The sequence below is a fragment of the Salvelinus fontinalis genome, chromosome 11 (genome assembly GCF_029448725.1).
Source record: "Salvelinus fontinalis isolate EN_2023a chromosome 11, ASM2944872v1, whole genome shotgun sequence".
NCBI classification, from domain to species: Eukaryota; Metazoa; Chordata; class Actinopteri; order Salmoniformes; family Salmonidae; genus Salvelinus; species Salvelinus fontinalis.
The window spans coordinates 46,838,634-46,857,193 of NC_074675.1; the positions used below are offsets into that span (position 1 = coordinate 46,838,634).

The 18,560-nt window shown below is 45.5% G+C and overlaps 1 protein-coding gene across 5 annotated transcripts in view; it reads right to left on the reverse strand.

Moving 5' to 3' along the window:
• Window positions 1–3,747: 3,747 nt before the first annotated feature.
• LOC129865842 (RAS guanyl-releasing protein 2-like) overlaps window positions 3,748–18,560 on the reverse strand; it is a 72,471-nt gene continuing 57,658 nt past the window's right edge. For 4 of the 5 annotated variants that reach the window (XM_055938880.1, XM_055938879.1, XM_055938882.1 and 1 more), the window contains 4 exons: window positions 11,218–11,254; window positions 8,365–8,523; window positions 6,972–7,007; window positions 3,748–6,737 (listed from right to left, as the gene is read on the reverse strand). In XM_055938880.1, the coding sequence (XP_055794855.1) occupies window positions 6,679–6,737; window positions 6,972–7,007; window positions 8,365–8,523; window positions 11,218–11,254 (291 nt within the window). In that variant the 3' untranslated portion in view covers window positions 3,748–6,678. Of the gene's footprint in view, window positions 6,738–6,902; window positions 7,008–8,364; window positions 8,524–11,217; window positions 11,255–18,560 lie in introns of all 5 variants that reach the window. The other variant, XM_055938883.1, reaches the window with a different exon arrangement.

Sequence of the window (18,560 nt, forward strand, 5' to 3'; positions counted from 1 at the left end):
ACATTTCTTTTTAACATACTGTACATTCATCCACTTACTATATCCTCAAAAATTGTAGTTTGCATGAACTAATGAGACATCATGGAGTTGGTACAGACCTATGTATTAACATGCATTTGAAGTAAAAGCTTTGCCACAGACGTGTCATGTATAACATGTCAAATGCATGTTATTACATAAGCAATATACTTTATGCACAATATACTTTATATTGCCTATCAAAGACATACACATGCAGTCAAGGTGACATGACATTATGTGAATATCCTTACATTGCCCAAAACCTTCATCCTCCTCTTCCAGTCCCAGATTCAAAATACAGGAGACAGCCTTTATAGTATTAAGCAATTTACATTTCAGTCATTTAGCAGACGCTGCTATCCAGAACGACCTTCAGTAGTGAGTGCATACATACTCTTCAAACCCACAACCCTGGCATTGCAAGTGCCATGCTCTACCAACTGAGCCACACAACCTATGTATAGTATAGGCCTAAGGCTTTGGCCAAACTGATCCGTGGAGAACGGACACCAAATTAGAACGGATTCATTTTGGTCCATGCTCCTCTTTTAATTGGCTAACGTATCCATCGGCCCGTCAAAAGTTAAACCTAACGGAACTTTTTCCCCGTGGAAATTGTATGGATATTGGACTCGTCATCTCCGCTGACCGTTAACGGACGACTCCCATTGAGAAAGCATTAGAAATCACAGATACGGATGACATCAAAGGGCTAGTTTGGCCGCGCCCGAAGACACCTCAACCTCACTCACAGATACAACACAGAAGACAGAGGGGACAGCGGGAACATACAGAGCCAGAAACAAATAGGGAATAAGCTGCTCTTCTTTTTTACCATCTTTCTCCCGGGTAGCTATTGACAACAGGCCCGGGCCCAGCGGCGCCTCAGCCTGGAGCTGTAACTAGATAAGTCAGAGGCATGCTATCGCTGATCCCTCGGTCGGGAGATCCAATCTGCCGGCCCATCACTCAAATGCACGGCCCAGGCAAGGAGCGAGCGGCGAGCCCCTCCTCCTCGCCTTCCAATCCTGCAGCTCGAGGGATATTAAATATGCGCCCTGTCCCAGTAGCCGATGCAGTGTTATTGATTATGTGTCAATCCCAGCCGGCCACTGACGGTCGTTGCGGTATCAGTGACGGTTTTCTCTCAACTCGACCCCAACCAACTCTGTTAAATGAAAAGATGTAAATGAGAAGAAGACATGAAGATATGAGAGGAGTGTGTGTGTTTTGGGGAGGCGGGATCAGATAGGACAGTCTTAGGGTCCTCTGGGTTTCTGGAGCTAAAAGACAAATATTAGAAATAGACACTTTATACTACTAACTGATTCCCTTTTATGATGTCTCATATACCACGGCGTTCAGCCAATCAGCATTCAGGGCTCGAACCACCCAGTTTATAATGAGGATTCTAGCAGACTAGCACCCTAGAGTGAGGAGCACTGGGACGTTTTGCAATGAGTCTCGTGCAATTAAGGCTGCAGCACTGTCTGTCTGTGAGAGTGTGCTCACCAGCCAAAAAAGGAAGATACTGTCAGAAATAACAGTTTTTTTTTAAGTGGACAGGATGAGAAGCTAATGTTAACTAATAAAATATCCGCTCTCTAATCATAAAGACTGAGGCTCTATCTGGAAAGTGTGTGGCATAACATATACTCAATATTCCAGTGGTGTATAAGGTACCATAGAGAGACAGAGTGGGAACATACACATTAAGCCCATGCCACTCAAGATCCTCCTCTCTCCCTCCCCAAACCAATCAACAAACATACATCACTACTGAGGAAGGGTGAGAGAACAAATGACAGGCAGTGATAAGAGTAAAATAAATCTGTTGGTTTTCTTTTAATATTTAATGACTTTACACCCAGCAAACCTGTGTGCGTGTGGGGGGGGGGGGGTGAGTTTAAGTGCAAAAAGTGACTGATTACATTAATCCAAAACGTTTATTAACTTGTGTTTATACGAATGCTACCATTTCCTCATGACAGAAAATGTATAATGCATTTCCTCTTATGTGCAATGCTCTTTCCACCCAATGACTGTGCCCCTGAGTAAGTGCCCATCCCTTTAACAGCTCAACAGCGCCATCAAGTGGTCTATTGTGGTACTAGTAACACTGCTGTGGGTGCATATACGTGTCTGTGCCACTAGGGGCCCGGGTTGTGACTGTGAATGTACATGTATGAGTATGTTTTCTAATTTCTCAAGCTGTTTGACGAGTAGACATCAAATCGATGATGTGTTCAACATACTGAACATGAGAAACCTACCACTCTAACAATGTCAATATAATTTACACATGTACACAGTCTACATGGAATCAAATCCCTGTCAGGCACTCAAGATTATCCACATCCATGGCAACTAACATAGCCTACAAAACAATATACACAGTGTACAAAACATTAGGAACATTTTCCCATGACTTAGTTTTCACCTTGATTCACCTGGTCAGTCTATGATCCCTTATTGTTGTCACTTGTTAAATCCACTTCAATCAGTGTAGATGAAGGGGAGGTGACAGGTTAAAGAAGGATTTTTAAGCCTTGAGACATGGATTGTGTATGTGTGAATGGGTAAGACAAAAGATTTAAGTGCCTTTGAACGGGGTATGGTAGTAGGTGCCAGGCGCACCAGTTTGAGTGTGTCAAGAAGTGCAACGCTGCTGAGTTTTTCCTGCTCAACAGTGTCCCGTGTGTATCAAGAATGGTCCACCACCCAAAGAACATCCAGACAGCATTGAAGTCAACATGGACCAGCATCCTTGTGGAACGCTTTCAACACCTTGTAGAGTCCATGTCCTGACGAACTGAGACTGTTCTGAGGGCAAAAGTGTGGGGTGCAACTCAATATTAGCAAAGTGTTTCCCTAATGTTTGGTACATTCAGTGTACTTTTCTTTAATAACCATCTATTATTCTGATGGCATATGAGTCAGAGCTGATTGAAATACATACAGTATTTAAATAGTATTTGAGATGTGCCTTACTATTCCATTCCTTCCATTGTACCGGGCAAGCTAAATTGATCGCAGCTCTAAAGTGCACTCCACACCAGAATATCAAAATAGGGCCTGTACGGTGTCCATATTAGGACATCCTCAACTCCTGCTGAGACTGAAGCTGTCCTAATATGGACACCGTAGGTTTGAAACATTGTAGACTGAAGAGCAACAGAGCTTGTTCTACTGAACCAGTCTTCTCAAGGATCTGAGAATCCATTTTTGATCCAAACGGAATTCCTTCACATCAAGGTCGATGATGGAGATTGGCTAACAACGTCAGGCTATTTCCTGCAGCCTTCATTACAATGTAATTAGCTCCGGTACTATTTGATTTCCGTCACTGAGATCAATACCAGTCAGGGCCACAGCTAAACGACGGAGCAGGCCGGGCCTTCATGTAGCTGAGTGGAAAGTATCAATCACGGGCCAGACTACACTCCTATCATGCTGTTACCGTGGACACACACAGGAATGTTAGAAGTAGGCATATGAGGGTGGGTTGAGTGTTTGGATAAAATTGTGATTTGTTTATAGGGTTTTTAAGAATAAAGGCAAATATGTGAGATATGACTACCAATATGCTTAAGACACAAATACTAAGCATCTAAGCTTTGAGGGGAAACAAATCAAACTGCTATCACAGTAATGTTATTGGTTTCTCTTCAGACAGAGAAAACTGAGGTCAAAAGTTTGACAAAAATCACAACAAGAGCACTGTGATGTAATCAGTTCACTATATTCCTAATTCATTTGATTAGTACAGGCGTGAACACAGGCCTCGGTGTGTGTGTGTTCTAAGGACATTCTAACAATCAGTTCAGACAGTCCTTGACAACTCTGCTAATGTAATTACACCTCAGCTAAGAAAATAAGTGAAACATCCCCGCTCAGTCAATGAAGCAACAAGACTAAGAGACTGCAAGGTGAGAAGAACTCTCCATTCATCCCACATGAGAGAATTCAGAAATATTCAATACAATAACATCAGATGAAATAGCTGCATGAATCAATGTGTGAGATGGAAGCTGAGGAATCAAATAGAGGTTATCGACTGACGGTGCATTTCCACATAACAAATTGGGGGGCGATGAAACAACGGAGCCCGTTCATTTTCAAAGGAGGGAAGTGAAGTGTGCGGGGGGGGGGGGACTGTTGGGCGATGCGAACATGGGCGAGGGAGCTTGAACAAGGCAGGACCAAAGTTGGGGAAAGCTGAACTTTATGCAAATACTCTGCGCTATCGCAACGCTATTGTCCAAGCAAAGCTCACTATAGCTTCCAGACACGGCTTGATTGGATGTTGGTATCTAGCACTACCTTGCCTGCTTGCTAGCACCCACATGAGGGCGAAGCTGGAGCGTTACAGATTGCCCGATAGAAATGCAAACTTAATTTCCGATTGAGTCGCCACATACTACGTTTAAGGTGAATGCAGTCTTGGCTAACGCAGGAACATTGCCTTTAAATTTCAATCACGCTGTAACTTCTGCAATACGGATTGAATAGAGCCCTTAGTTTCTTTGGTAATAACAGAGCGCATGGCCGGCTGGTTAAGAATTCCAATACCGGACGTCAAGCAACTATATGATGGTAGGGAAAGTGGGTTAGATATAAACTTTAAATAAGGAATGGGTGGCGGGCATGAATTCTGTAAGAGTCACAAACACACACGGTGCGTCACTGGGTTGCTGTGCTATTAGTCCTTTCATGTTGTACATCTTTCTTAAAACAAATAGCAGAGTGACGCATTCTGCATTTAACACAGGAACAGCAGAGACATGTCCACAGAGTTACCAACATGACATCAAATTAAAGCATTAGTTCCCTTACTGTAACAAATTATACCCTTGTCCAGGAGAAACTGCCATGGTAGGGCTGGCAGTTTAGTTTTGGACATAAGTAAAGAAGCAGGATATACTATACAGTATTAATGAAAGCCAGAGGAAGTACTTCATTCAAAGATACATAAACAGCGAACATTGTGGGACTGACCCTCAGAGGATACAGACCCCAAACTAATACATTGAGGAGAGTCTCTCGCCTACAGGATTTCATGTTGCCATTAAAAAATATATATATACGTGCGACATTAAAAATACACTTGAGACATTTTGGCAAATGTGGATCCCCTTGAAGCATGCTTGACAAGACAATAGACTTACATGTCTCGTATTAAAATAGACGTTAAAATAGATGTCAATTCTCAGGACAATGTGATACATTCACCGTTTCAAACTACATTGAAAGTTACTGAGAGAGGAAAGGTCCCGTGTCGGTGCACTGAAACATAACAGTATTACAACAGTATACCGTGCATACACACACCACAGTCAAATTACCATAGGAAAAGCATTGATATTCAGGTAAACAGGAGGACAAAAATACAACAGCATTCAAATGCTATTCAAATTCAGGATGTACGCTCCACAGTCCATATGAGTAGTTGTTGTTGTTGTTGTGATAGATAGCGGTTTGATACCCAATCCACGAAAGCAGCAGTAGTTCTGGAGCTGAAACATTTCATCTCTGACATCAAACACACCGTGTGTTTTAAAGTTTCTCCCATAACGTTTACAAAGAAGCAAGATACCAAGATACTCCGACAAAGAAAAAGCTTTTTTTCCAGAGAAAGCAGTTGGAAGTCCAGGTGGCATGTAGCCTTTGCATTCTTTCTTGGCAATAACAGCACCTCTTATATTTTGGAGAGACATCGTTTAGGTTATTGATATAGACATAATAATAACAACAGGTAGCTAAATGCAGAGCTGAAACATACCACTTAGACTTGAAGGTAATAACATTACATTAAACACAATGGGATTTTATTGTCTGTATTCAGTGTTTAAACTATGTAAGAGATATGAAAACATGGGCCTACGTACTGATTTTAAAATATAGATTTAACACAGAAAGACATTTCGTACAAATGCACTTAAATTGAGGGAGTTTAAATCTTGAGTAAATGTAAGGTATGCATTTGCAGTATTTTTCCACTATGTGGCGGCATCTCTCTCTCTCTCTCTCGCTCTGTGTGTGACATGCCTTGAATAAAGTGGACAACGTTCTCTCTTCTACACGACAGACAATCATATCTGTTCTACTTAATTAATGGCAGTCTGAATGTTGCAGATAGAAATGGAATAGATAGAGCTGAAACGACTCCCTCTTCTACACGACAGACAATCATATCTGTTCTACTTAATTAATGGCAGTCTGAATGTTGCAGATAGAAATGGAATAGATAGAGCTGAAACGACTCCCTCTTCTACACAACAGACAATCATATCTGTTCTACTTAATTAATGGCAGTCTGAATGTTGCAGATAGAAATGGAATAGATAGAGCTGAAACGACTCCCTCTTCTACACGACAGACAATCATATCTGTTCTACCTAATGGCAGTCTGAATGTTGCAGATAGAAATGGAATAGATAGAGCTGAAACGACTCCCTCTTCTACACGACAGACAATCATATCTGTTCTACCTAATGGCAGTCTGAATGTTGCAGATAGAAATGGAATAGATAGAGCTGAAACGACTCCCTCTTCTACACGACAGACAATCATATTTGTACTAGATGATACATTTATATCTGCGCTATGTAACGTTGTACCCTGCTGAACAGACCCCGGCAGGCTTCTGGCTCCCGACTACTGTTGTTTCCTCCTGGCAGTGTTTGGCTGTATGAATGCCAGAGTACGCAGGACTTCTAGGAAAGTTATCAGAGAGAAGTCATTCATTAATCTGACTACCGGTACTTGAATACGTGAATTGATTGTTCATTGAAATCACATTAAATCACTTCAATCATTGGCTAGTGATCTTCCAAGGCCTCCAAAATGAACTATTATAGTAGCTACAGAATGCATTTTACCTGAAGGGACATAACAGACCAGGTCTGCCTATTGGTTATCATCTGGTTATAGATGGACATCAAACACACCTTCCTCCACTGCCTGGAGATCTTCCTCTACAATCACTGAGAGCGAGAGCGAGCAAGAGAGAGAGGAGAAAGAGAGAAAGAGAGAGAGAAAGACAGACAGAGTTCAGTGACCATGGTTACTACCGTCTACTGTCTCGTCCACCCATGAACATCATTACATACTCTCCCCATTAGACAAGGGCATTGTTGAACGGCATACAACTCTAAAACAATATCATTCTATAACACAGAGCTATACAGAGGGAACCGTCCATTCCCAGCGGCTTAATTGTGCCTGGATGTATTAATCATGCTGCAGTAGTTTGTGTCGGGGGGCTAGGGTTATATCTGGAGTATTTCTCCTGTCTTATCCGGTGTCCTGTGTGAATTTAAGTATGCTCTCTCTAATTCTCTATTTTTTTTCTCTCTCTCTCTCTCTCAGAGGACCTGAGCCCTAGGACCATGCCTCAGGACTACCTGGCCTGATGACTCCTTGCTGTCCCCAGTCCACCTGGCCGTGCTGCTGCTCCAGTTTCAACTGTTCTGCCTGCGGCTATGGAACCCTGACCTGTTCACCGGATGTGCTACCTGCCCCAGACCTGCTGTTTTCAACTCTCTAGAGACAGCAGGAGCGGTAGAGATACTCTTAATGATCGGCTATGAAAAGCCAACTGACATTTACTCCTGAGGTGCTGACCTGTTGCACCCTCGACAACCACTGTGATTGTTATTATTTGACCCTGCTGGCCATCTATGAACATTTGAACATCTTGGCCATGTTCTGTTATAATCTCCACCCGGCACAGCCAGAAGAGGACTGGCCACCCCTCATAGCCTGGTTCCTCTCTAGGTTTCTTCCTAGGTTCTGGCCTTTCTAGGGAGTTTTTCTTCTACACCTGCATTGCTTGCTGTTTGGGGTTTTAGGCTGGGTTTCTGTACAGCACTTTGTGACATCAGCTGATGTAAGAAGGACTTTATAAATACATTTGATTGATTGATGTATGATTCATCCGCTCGTTACGTTGCTGTGATTTTTGTCACATTTACATTGCAAATCACAGGCTGGTAAGAATGCCCCAAATGTCTTTGTCTGCGTGTCACAACTATTTGTGGAGAAACAGAACACACACCAATGGAATCACAGACACTTTGAATAGTGAGCATGGTAAAATGAATGCAAGGGATCCTCGAACAAAACTAACAACGACCCAATCATTCATTTGAACTACATGCTAATGGTGGACCCGTTTTCAAATGAGATTTTGGACCTGATTTACTAGGCATTTGTGCCAGGCACATTCCCGGGGAAGATGTTTTTGAGTGACACCAAATCTGAAGAATCGTGGTCAGATATGGCCATTGTATTAGTGAAACCAGATTGGGGGTTGGAGGGGGGGGGGGGGGGTCCTCTCACCTGTGTTCTGTAGGCTGGGTGGGGTGTTGGCCGGGAGGGGGAAGCTGTAGGAGCGAGCCTGAAGGGAGGGGGCATGCTCATGGCTGATGCTCTTGGTCCGTTTACGACACTCCACAGCCAGACGACCTCGACACGCCTTGTGACAATTAATTCCACACGCTGTCGGAGGGAGGGAGAGACGGAGGGAGTGAGTGGGAGAGAGGGAGGATGAAATTCCGAGGAGGGGAAGTAGGAGGGTAAGAGAGAGGGAGAGAAAGAGGAAGAGAAAGAGGATGAGATATAGGCAGAGAAAGAGGAGGGGAAAGAACGTGAGATATAGGCAGAGAAAGAGGAGGGGAAAGAACGTGAGATATAGGCAGAGAAAGAGGAGGGGAAAGAACGTGAGAGATAGGCAGAGAAAGAGGATGAGAGATAGGCAGAGAAAGAGGATGAGAGATAGGCAGAGAAAGAGGATGAGAGATAGGCAGAGAAAGAGGAGCGGAAAGAACGTGAGAGATAGGCAGAGAAAGAGGAGGAGATAGGTAGAAAGAAAGGGTGAGAAGGAAGATAGGGAACGAGGGAAGAATGCAGGATGAGATGGGGAGAGAGATAGGGGATGGGGAGGAGAGAGATAGGGGATGGGGAGGAGAGAGAGAGGGGATGGGGAGGAGAGAGAGATAGGGGATGGGGAGGAGAGAGAGATAGGGGATGGGGAGGAGAGAGAGAGAGGGGATGGGGAGGAGAGAGAGAGAGGGGATGGGGAGGAGAGAGAGATAGGGGATGGGGAGGAGAGAGAGAGAGGGGATGGGGAGGAGAGAGAGAGAGGGGATGGGGAGGAGAGAGAGAGAGGGGATGGGGAGGAGAGAGAGAGAGGGGATGGGGAGGAGAGAGAGAGGGGATGGGGAGGAGAGAGAGAGAGGGGATGGGGAGGAGAGAGAGAGAGGGGATGGGGAGGAGAGAGAGATAGGGGATGGGGAGGAGAGAGAGATAGGGGATGGGGAGGAGAGAGAGAGAGGGGATGGGGAGGAGAGAGAGAGAGAGGGAACGTTTGATAGAGAGGGATGGGCGCAAATAGAATCATTGGGGCAGAGGGAAGAGTGAGTGGTGAGAGGTAGGTGCGCTTACACGCAGTGCAGACACACACACACGCCGCCAGACAGACAGACCCTGACAACAGCTGACAACAAAGGACCCTCTAGGACCAGGGAGAAAAGGGGGAGCAGGGATGTCGAGGGGGTCAGTGAGAGAAATTCAGAGTAATGAAACACATACCTAGATAGACACACACCTATACTCATTCATTTACACACACACCTATACTCATTCATTTACACACACACCTATACTCATTCATTTACACACACACACACACCTATACTCATTCATTTACACACACACACACCTATACTCATTCATTTACACACACCTATACTCATTCATTTACACACACCTATACTCATTCATTTACACACACACACACACACCTATACTCATTCATTTACACACACCTATACTCATTCATTTACACACATCTATACTCATTCATTTACACACACACCTATTCTCATTCATTTACACACACACCTATACTCATTCATTTACACACACACACCTATACTCATTCATTTACACACACCTATACTCATTCATTTACACACACCTATACTCATTCATTTGCACAATCTGACTCAAAACACCTTTTGCGCTCAGTAAAACGTCAGCATCAGTGAAAGTTAGTTTTAACAAATGTATTCTCTCCCATATAACATCCAGACTGATCGAGACTCCACACACTCTCTGTCACACACAGTCAGACACTCATCACTACTGCTCTGCGCCAATTCATTTCAATTATCCGTTGCCACCGCCTCCCCCACTCGGTGACTGGGGCCAACAATGGTAATGGAAATTAATGGCTGGGACTTCTCATTGAATTCCACACAAGGCCCTCAGCAGAGTAGAGCAGCCTGGTACACTCACAACCGGACTCACACCCAGCACCCTAAATGGCACCCTATTCCCTACGAAGTGCACTACTTTTGACCACGACCCATAGTGCTCGGAACAAAAATAGTGCACTACATAGGGAATAGGGTTCCATTTGGGACACTAACCTGAGAGACAGACACAGTCTACTGAGTGTGGTACAGACAGAGTTCAGCTGTATGCTTAAAGGTGAGTTGGAGCTAGTGGAAGTCTGCCAGGGTGACTCATTCAGGGCTCCCAATGTCAACACATGGTCAGACTACCTTACATTATCCTCATTCAGGGCTCCCAATGTCAACACATGGTCAGACTACCTTACATTATCCTCATTCAGGGCTCCCAATGTCAACACATGGTCAGACTACCTTACATTATCCTCATTCAGGGCTCCCAATGTCAACACATGGTCAGACTACCTTACATTATCCTCATTCAGGGCTCCCAATGTCAACACATGGTCAGACAACCTTACATTATCCTCATTCAGGGCTCCCAATGTCAACACATGGTCAGACTACCTTACATTATCCTCATTCAGGGCTCCCAATGTCAACACATGGTCAGACTACGTTACATTATCCTCATTCAGGGCTCCCAATGTCAACACATTTAATGATGATCCTTTGTGCTCTGTTCAAGTGTTGACATAGGGAGCCCTGTAAGCAGATACTGTCATGTACTCTGATAATTTGCCATGGTTTCCATGCCGTTGACATTAAGCTCAAAGCCACCTTTGGTTTGAGTTATGATTGTTTGCAATCGATGATAACAAAGGGAATTGGTAATTCAATGACGCCATGTGCGGAAGAATTCATAAAACATTTATTTCATAGACATGTTGTAGCTATTTGAGCTATTCAAGTTAAATAAATGTATTGATACTCTTACCTTTACACTTGTATCCCTGTTTGTAGAAGCCCCATATCTGGAGAGAGGGGGGGGTAGAGAGAGAGAGAAGTAATTTGTCACTTCTTTTCATGAGATTCTTGGAACATGAAGGAGACAGAGGGAGGTGGGGGAAGTGACAGATGAAGGCAGAGTAACAAGGAGGAAAGAGAAGAAAGAGAGAAGAAAGAGAAGAGAAGAGCATGAAAAGGAGGAGGAGGAGCAGGTGGTTGTGGGGAGAGAGAGGGAGAGGTAGAAAGAGAGACAGGTAGAAACAAAGAGTGACGGCTGGAAAAAGAGAGACTTGAGGTAAACTTTCCAAATGTCGACAAAACAAAATACGCTACACAAGGTGAGCTGTTTTTGTGTCTGTAAAATGAATTATGCAGGAAATGGCGGTGGAAATGCCTTCATGCTCAAATATTGATATAATAATCATCACATCAAAATCACGCGCTGACATTGTGTGGTCAACCCACTACGATTAAGGCAAGCATGCAGTTTATTAGGCTCCAGATGAAATAAGTTATGATGAACTTTACAGGATGGTGAAAGTGGCTGCTTGAAGCTAGATGCTCCATTATAAGTAATATCAGGGGTCTTATTTAAAATGTATTTTGATTTAACCTTTATTTAACTAGGCAAGTCAGTTAACAACAAACTCTTATTTACAATGACGGCCTACCCCGGCCAAACCCTCCCTTAACCCGGACAATGCTGGGCCAATTGTGCGCCGCCCTATGGGACTCCAGGATCACGGCCGGTTGTGATACAACCCGAGATCTGTAGTAATGCAACTAGCACTGAGATGCAGTGCCTTAGACCGCTGCGCCACTCAGGAAGGTTATTCTGGTGCCACGATCATCGATTGGCTGTCGTAAAGACAACAGCTTTTTTTGTCCATAATAATCTCATTATGTAGGCTATACCCGCACTGTATCTGGTAGCTGTAGACTATACCCACACTGTATCTGGTAGCTGTAGACTATACCCGCACTGTATCTGGTAGCTGTAGACTATACCCACACTGTATCTGGTAGCTGTAGGCTATACCTGCACTGTATCTGGTAGCTGTAGGCTATACCCACACTGTATCTGGTAGCTGTAGGCTATACCCACACTGTATCTGGTAGCTGTAGGCTATACCCACACTGTATCTGGTAGCTGTAGGCTATACCCACACTGTATCTGGTAGCTGTAGGCTATACCCGCACTGTATCTGGTAGCTGTAGGCTATACCCACACTGTATCTGGTAGCTGTAGGCTATACCCTCACTGTATCTGGTAGCTGTAGGCTATACCCGTACCGTATCTGGTAGCTGTAGGCTATACCCTCACTGTATCTGGTAGCTGTAGGCTATACCCTCACTGTATCTGGTAGCTGTAGGCTATACCCACACTGTATCTGGTAGCTGTAGACTATACCCGCACTGTATCTGGTAACTGTAGACTATACCCTCACTGTATCTGTAGGCTATACCCGCACTGTATCTGGTAGCTGTAGGCTATACCCACACTGTATCTGGTAGCTGTAGGCTATACCCACACTGTATCTGGTAGCTGTAGGCTATACCCACACTGTATCTGGTAGCTGTAGGCTATACCCACACTGTATCTGGTAGCTGTAGGCTATACCCGCACTGTATCTGGTAGCTGTAGGCTATACCCACACTGTATCTGGTAGCTGTAGGCTATACCCACACTGTATCTGGTAGCTGTAGGCTATACCCACACTGTATCTGGTAGCTGTAGGCTATGCCCACACTGTATCTGGTAGCTGTAGGCTATGCCCACACTGTATCTGGTAGCTGTAGGCTATACCCTCACTGTATCTGGTAGCTGTAGGCTATACCCACACTGTATCTGGTAGCTGTAGGCTATACCCACACTGTATCTGGTAGCTGTAGACTATACCCACACTGTATCTGTAGGCTATACCCACACTGTATCTGGTAGCTGTAGGCTATACCCACACTGTATCTGGTAACTGTAGGCTATGCCCACACTGTATCTGTAGGCTATACCCACACTGTATCTGGTAGCTGTAGACTATACCCGCACTGTATCTGGTAGCTGTAAGCTATACCCGCACTGTATCTGGTAGCTGTAGGCTATACCCACACTGTATCTGGTAGCTGTAGACTATGCCCACACTGTATCTGTAGGCTATACCCGCACTGTATCTGGTAGCTGTAGACTATACCCGTACTGTATCTGGTAGCTGTAGGCTATACCCGTACTGTATCTGGTAGCTGTAGGCTATACCCACACTGTATCTGGTAGCTGTAGGCTATACCCACACTGTATCTGGTAGCTGTAGGCTATACCCACACTGTATCTGGTAGCTGTAGGCTATACCCACACTGTATCTGGTAGCTGTAGGCTATACCCACACTGTATCTGGTAGCTGTAGGCTATACCCACACTGTATCTGGTAGCTGTAGGCTATACCCAACCTGTATCTGGTAGCTGTAGGCTATACCCGCACTGTATCTGGTAGCTGTAGGCTATACCCACACTGTATCTGTAGGCTATACCCACACTGTATCTGGTAGCTGTAGGCTATACCCTCACTGTATCTGGTAGCTGTAGGCTATACCCTCACTGTATCTGGTAGCTGTAGGCTATACCCTCACTGTATCTGGTAGCTGTAGGCTATACCCTCACTGTATCTGGTAGCTGTAGGCTATACCCGCACTGTATCTGGTAGCTGTAGGCTATACCCTCACTGTATCTGGTAGCTGTAGGCTATACCCACACTGTATCTGGTAGCTGTAGGCTATACCCACACTGTATCTGGTAGCTGTAGGCTATACCCTCACTGTCTCTGGTAGCTGTAGGCTATACCCGCACTGTATCTGGTAGCTGTAGGCTATACCCTCACTGTATCTGGTAGCTGTAGGCTATACCCACACTGTATCTGGTAGCTGTAGGCTATACCCACACTGTATCTGGTAGCTGTGGGCTATACCCGTACTGTATCTGGTAGCTGTAGGCTATACCCGTACTGTATCTGGTAGCTGTGGGCTATACCCGCACTGTATCTGGTAGCTGTGGGCTATACCCGCACTGTATCTGGTAGCTGTGGGCTATACCCGCACTGTATCTGGTAGCTGTAGGCTATACCCGCACTGTATCTGGTAGCTGTGGGCTATACCCTCACTGTATCTGTAGGCTATACCCACACTGTATCTGGTAGCTGTAGGCTATACCCACACTGTATCTGGTAGCTGTAGGCTATACCCACACTGTATCTGGTAGCTGTAGGCTATACCCACACTGTATCTGTAGGCTATACCCACACTGTATCTGGTAACTGTAGACTATACCCTCACTGTATCTGTAGGCTATACCCACACTGTATCTGGTAGCTGTAGGCTATACCCGCACTGTATCTGGTAGCTGTAGGCTATACCCACACTGTATCTGGTAGCTGTAGGCTATACCCGCACTGTATCTGGTAGCTGTAGGCTATACCCACACTGTATCTGGTAGCTGTAGGCTATACCCACACTGTATATGGTAGCTGTAGGCTATGCCCACACTGTATCTGGTAGCTGTAGGCTATACCCACACTGTATCTGGTAGCTGTAGGCTATACCCTCACTGTATCTGGTAGCTGTAGGCTATACCCACACTGTATCTGGTAGCTGTAGGCTATACCCACACTGTATCTGGTAGCTGTAGGCTATACCCACACTGTATCTGGTAGCTGTAGGCTATGCCCACACTGTATCTGGTAGCTGTAGGCTATACCCACACTGTATCTGGTAGCTGTAGGCTATACCCACACTGTATCTGGTAGCTGTAGACTATACCCACACTGTATCTGTAGGCTATACCCACACTGTATCTGGTAGCTGTAGGCTATACACTCACTGTATCTGGTAGCTGTAGGCTATACCCACACTGTATCTGGTAGCTGTAGGCTATACCCACACTGTATCTGGTAGCTGTAGACTATACCCACACTGTATTTGTAGGCTATACCCACACTGTATCTGGTAGCTGTAGGCTATACCCTCACTGTATCTGGTAGCTGTAGGCTATGCCCACACTGTATCTGGTAGCTGTAGGCTATACCCACACTGTATCTGTAGGCTATACCCACACTGTATCTGGTAGCTGTAGACTATACCCACACTGTATCTGTAGGCTATACCCGCACTGTATCTGGTAGCTGTAGGCTATACCCACACTGTATCTGGTAGCTGTAAGCTATACCCGCACTGTACCTGGTAGCTGTAGGCTATACCCACACTGTATCTGGTAGCTGTAGGCTATGCCCACACTGTATCTGTAGGCTATACCCGCACTGTATCTGGTAGCTGTAGGCTATACCCACACTGTATCTGGTAGCTGTGGGCTATACCCACACTGTATCTGGTAGCTGTAGGCTATACCCGCACTGTATCTGGTAGCTGTAAGCTATACCCTCACTGTATCTGGTAGCTGTAAGCTATACCCGCACTGTATCTGGTAGCTGTAGGCTATACCCACACTGTATCTGGTAGCTGTAGGCTATGCCCACACTGTATCTGTAGGCTATACCCACACTGTATCTGGTAGGTGTAGACTATACCCGCACTGTATCTGGTAGCTGTAAGCTATACCCGCACTGTATCTGGTAGCTGTAGGCTATACCCTCACTGTATCTGGTAGCTGTAGGCTATACCCACACTGTATCTGGTAGCTGTAGGCTATGCCCACACTGTATCTGTAGGCTATACCCGCACTGTATCTGGTAGCTGTAGGCTATACCCTCACTGTATCTGGAAGCTGTAGGCTATGCCCACACTGTATCTGGAAGCTGTAGGCTATACCCTCACTGTATCTGGTAGCTGTAGGCTATACCCGCACTGTATCTGGTAGCTGTAGGCTATACCCACACTGTATCTGGTAGCTGTAGACTATACCCACACTGTATCTGGTAGCTGTAGGCTATACCCACACTGTATCTGGTAGCTGTAGGCTATGCCCACACTGTATCTGGTAGCTGTAGGCTATACCCACACTGTATCTGGTAGCTGTAGGCTATGCCCAAACTGTATCTGGTAGCTGTAGGCTATACCCACACTGTATCTGGTAGCTGTAGGCTATACCCTCACTGTATCTGGTAGCTGTAGGCTATACCCACACTGTATCTGGTAGCTGTAGGCTATACCCACACTGTATCTGGTAGCTGTAGACTATACCTACACTGTATCTGTAGGCTATACCCACACTGTATCTGGTAGCTGTAGGCTATACCCACACTGTATCTGGTAACTGTAGGCTATGCCCACACTGTATCTGTAGGCTATACCCACACTGTATCTGGTAGCTGTAGACTATACCCGCACTGTATCTGGTAGCTGTAAGCTATACCCACACTGTATCTGGTAGCTGTAGGCTATGCCCACACTGTATCTGTAGGCTATACCCGCACTGTATCTGGTAGCTGTAGACTATACCCGTACTGTATCTGGTAGCTGTAGGCTATACCCACACTGTATCTGGTAGCTGTAGGCTATACCCACACTGTATCTGGTAGCTGTAGGCTATACCCACACTGTATCTGGTAGCTGTAGGCTATACCCACACTGTATCTGGTAGCTGTAGGCTATACCCAACCTGTATCTGGTAGCTGTAGGCTATACCCGCACTGTATCTGGTAGCTGTAGGCTATACCCGCACTGTATCTGGTAGCTGTAGGCTATACCCACACTGTATCTGGTAGCTGTAGGCTATACCCACACTGTATCTGTAGGCTATACCCACACTGTATCTGGTAGCTGTAGGCTATACCCTCACTGTATCTGGTAGCTGTAGGCTATACCCCCACTGTATCTGGTAGCTGTAGGCTATACCCTCACTGTATCTGGTAGCTGTAGGCTATACCCACACTGTATCTGGTAGCTGTAGGCTATGCCCACACTGTATCTGTAGGCTATACCCGCACTGTATCTGGTAGCTGTAGGCTATACCCTCACTGTATCTGGAAGCTGTAGGCTATGCCCACACTGTATCTGGAAGCTGTAGGCTATACCCTCACTGTATCTGGTAGCTGTAGGCTATACCCGCACTGTATCTGGTAGCTGTAGGCTATACCCACACTGTATCTGGTAGCTGTAGACTATACCCACACTGTATCTGGTAGCTGTAGGCTATACCCACACTGTATCTGGTAGCTGTAGGCTATGCCCACACTGTATCTGGTAGCTGTAGGCTATACCCACACTGTATCTGGTAGCTGTAGGCTATGCCCAAACTGTATCTGGTAGCTGTAGGCTATACCCACACTGTATCTGGTAGCTGTAGGCTATACCCACACTGTATCTGGTAGCTGTAGGCTATACCCACACTGTATATGGTAGCTGTAGGCTATGCCCACACTGTATCTGGTAGCTGTAGGCTATACCCACACTGTATCTGGTAGCTGTAGGCTATACCCTCACTGTATCTGGTAGCTGTAGGCTATACCCACACTGTATCTGGTAGCTGTAGGCTATACCCACACTGTATCTGGTAGCTGTAGGCTATACCCACACTGTATCTGGTAGCTGTAGGCTATGCCCACACTGTATCTGGTAGCTGTAGGCTATACCCACACTGTATCTGGTAGCTGTAGGCTATACCCACACTGTATCTGGTAGCTGTAGACTATACCCACACTGTATCTGTAGGCTATACCCACACTGTATCTGGTAGCTGTAGGCTATACACTCACTGTATCTGGTAGCTGTAGGCTATACCCACACTGTATCTGGTAGCTGTAGGCTATACCCACACTGTATCTGGTAGCTGTAGACTATACCCACACTGTATTTGTAGGCTATACCCACACTGTATCTGGTAGCTGTAGGCTATACCCTCACTGTATCTGGTAGCTGTAGGCTATGCCCACACTGTATCTGGTAGCTGTAGGCTATACCCACACTGTATCTGTAGGCTATACCCACACTGTATCTGGTAGCTGTAGACTATACCCACACTGTATCTGTAGGCTATACCCACACTGTATCTGGTAGCTGTAGGCTATACCCACACTGTATCTGGTAGCTGTAGGCTATACCCGCACTGTATCTGGTAGCTGTAGGCTATACCCACACTGTATCTGGTAGCTGTAGGCTATGCCCACACTGTATCTGTAGGCTATACCCACACTGTATCTGGTAGGTGTAGACTATACCCGCACTGTATCTGGTAGCTGTAGGCTATACCCGCACTGTATCTGGTAGCTGTAGGCTATACCCACACTGTATCTGGTAGCTGTAAGCTATACCCGCACTGTACCTGGTAGCTGTAGGCTATACCCACACTGTATCTGGTAGCTGTAGGCTATGCCCACACTGTATCTGTAGGCT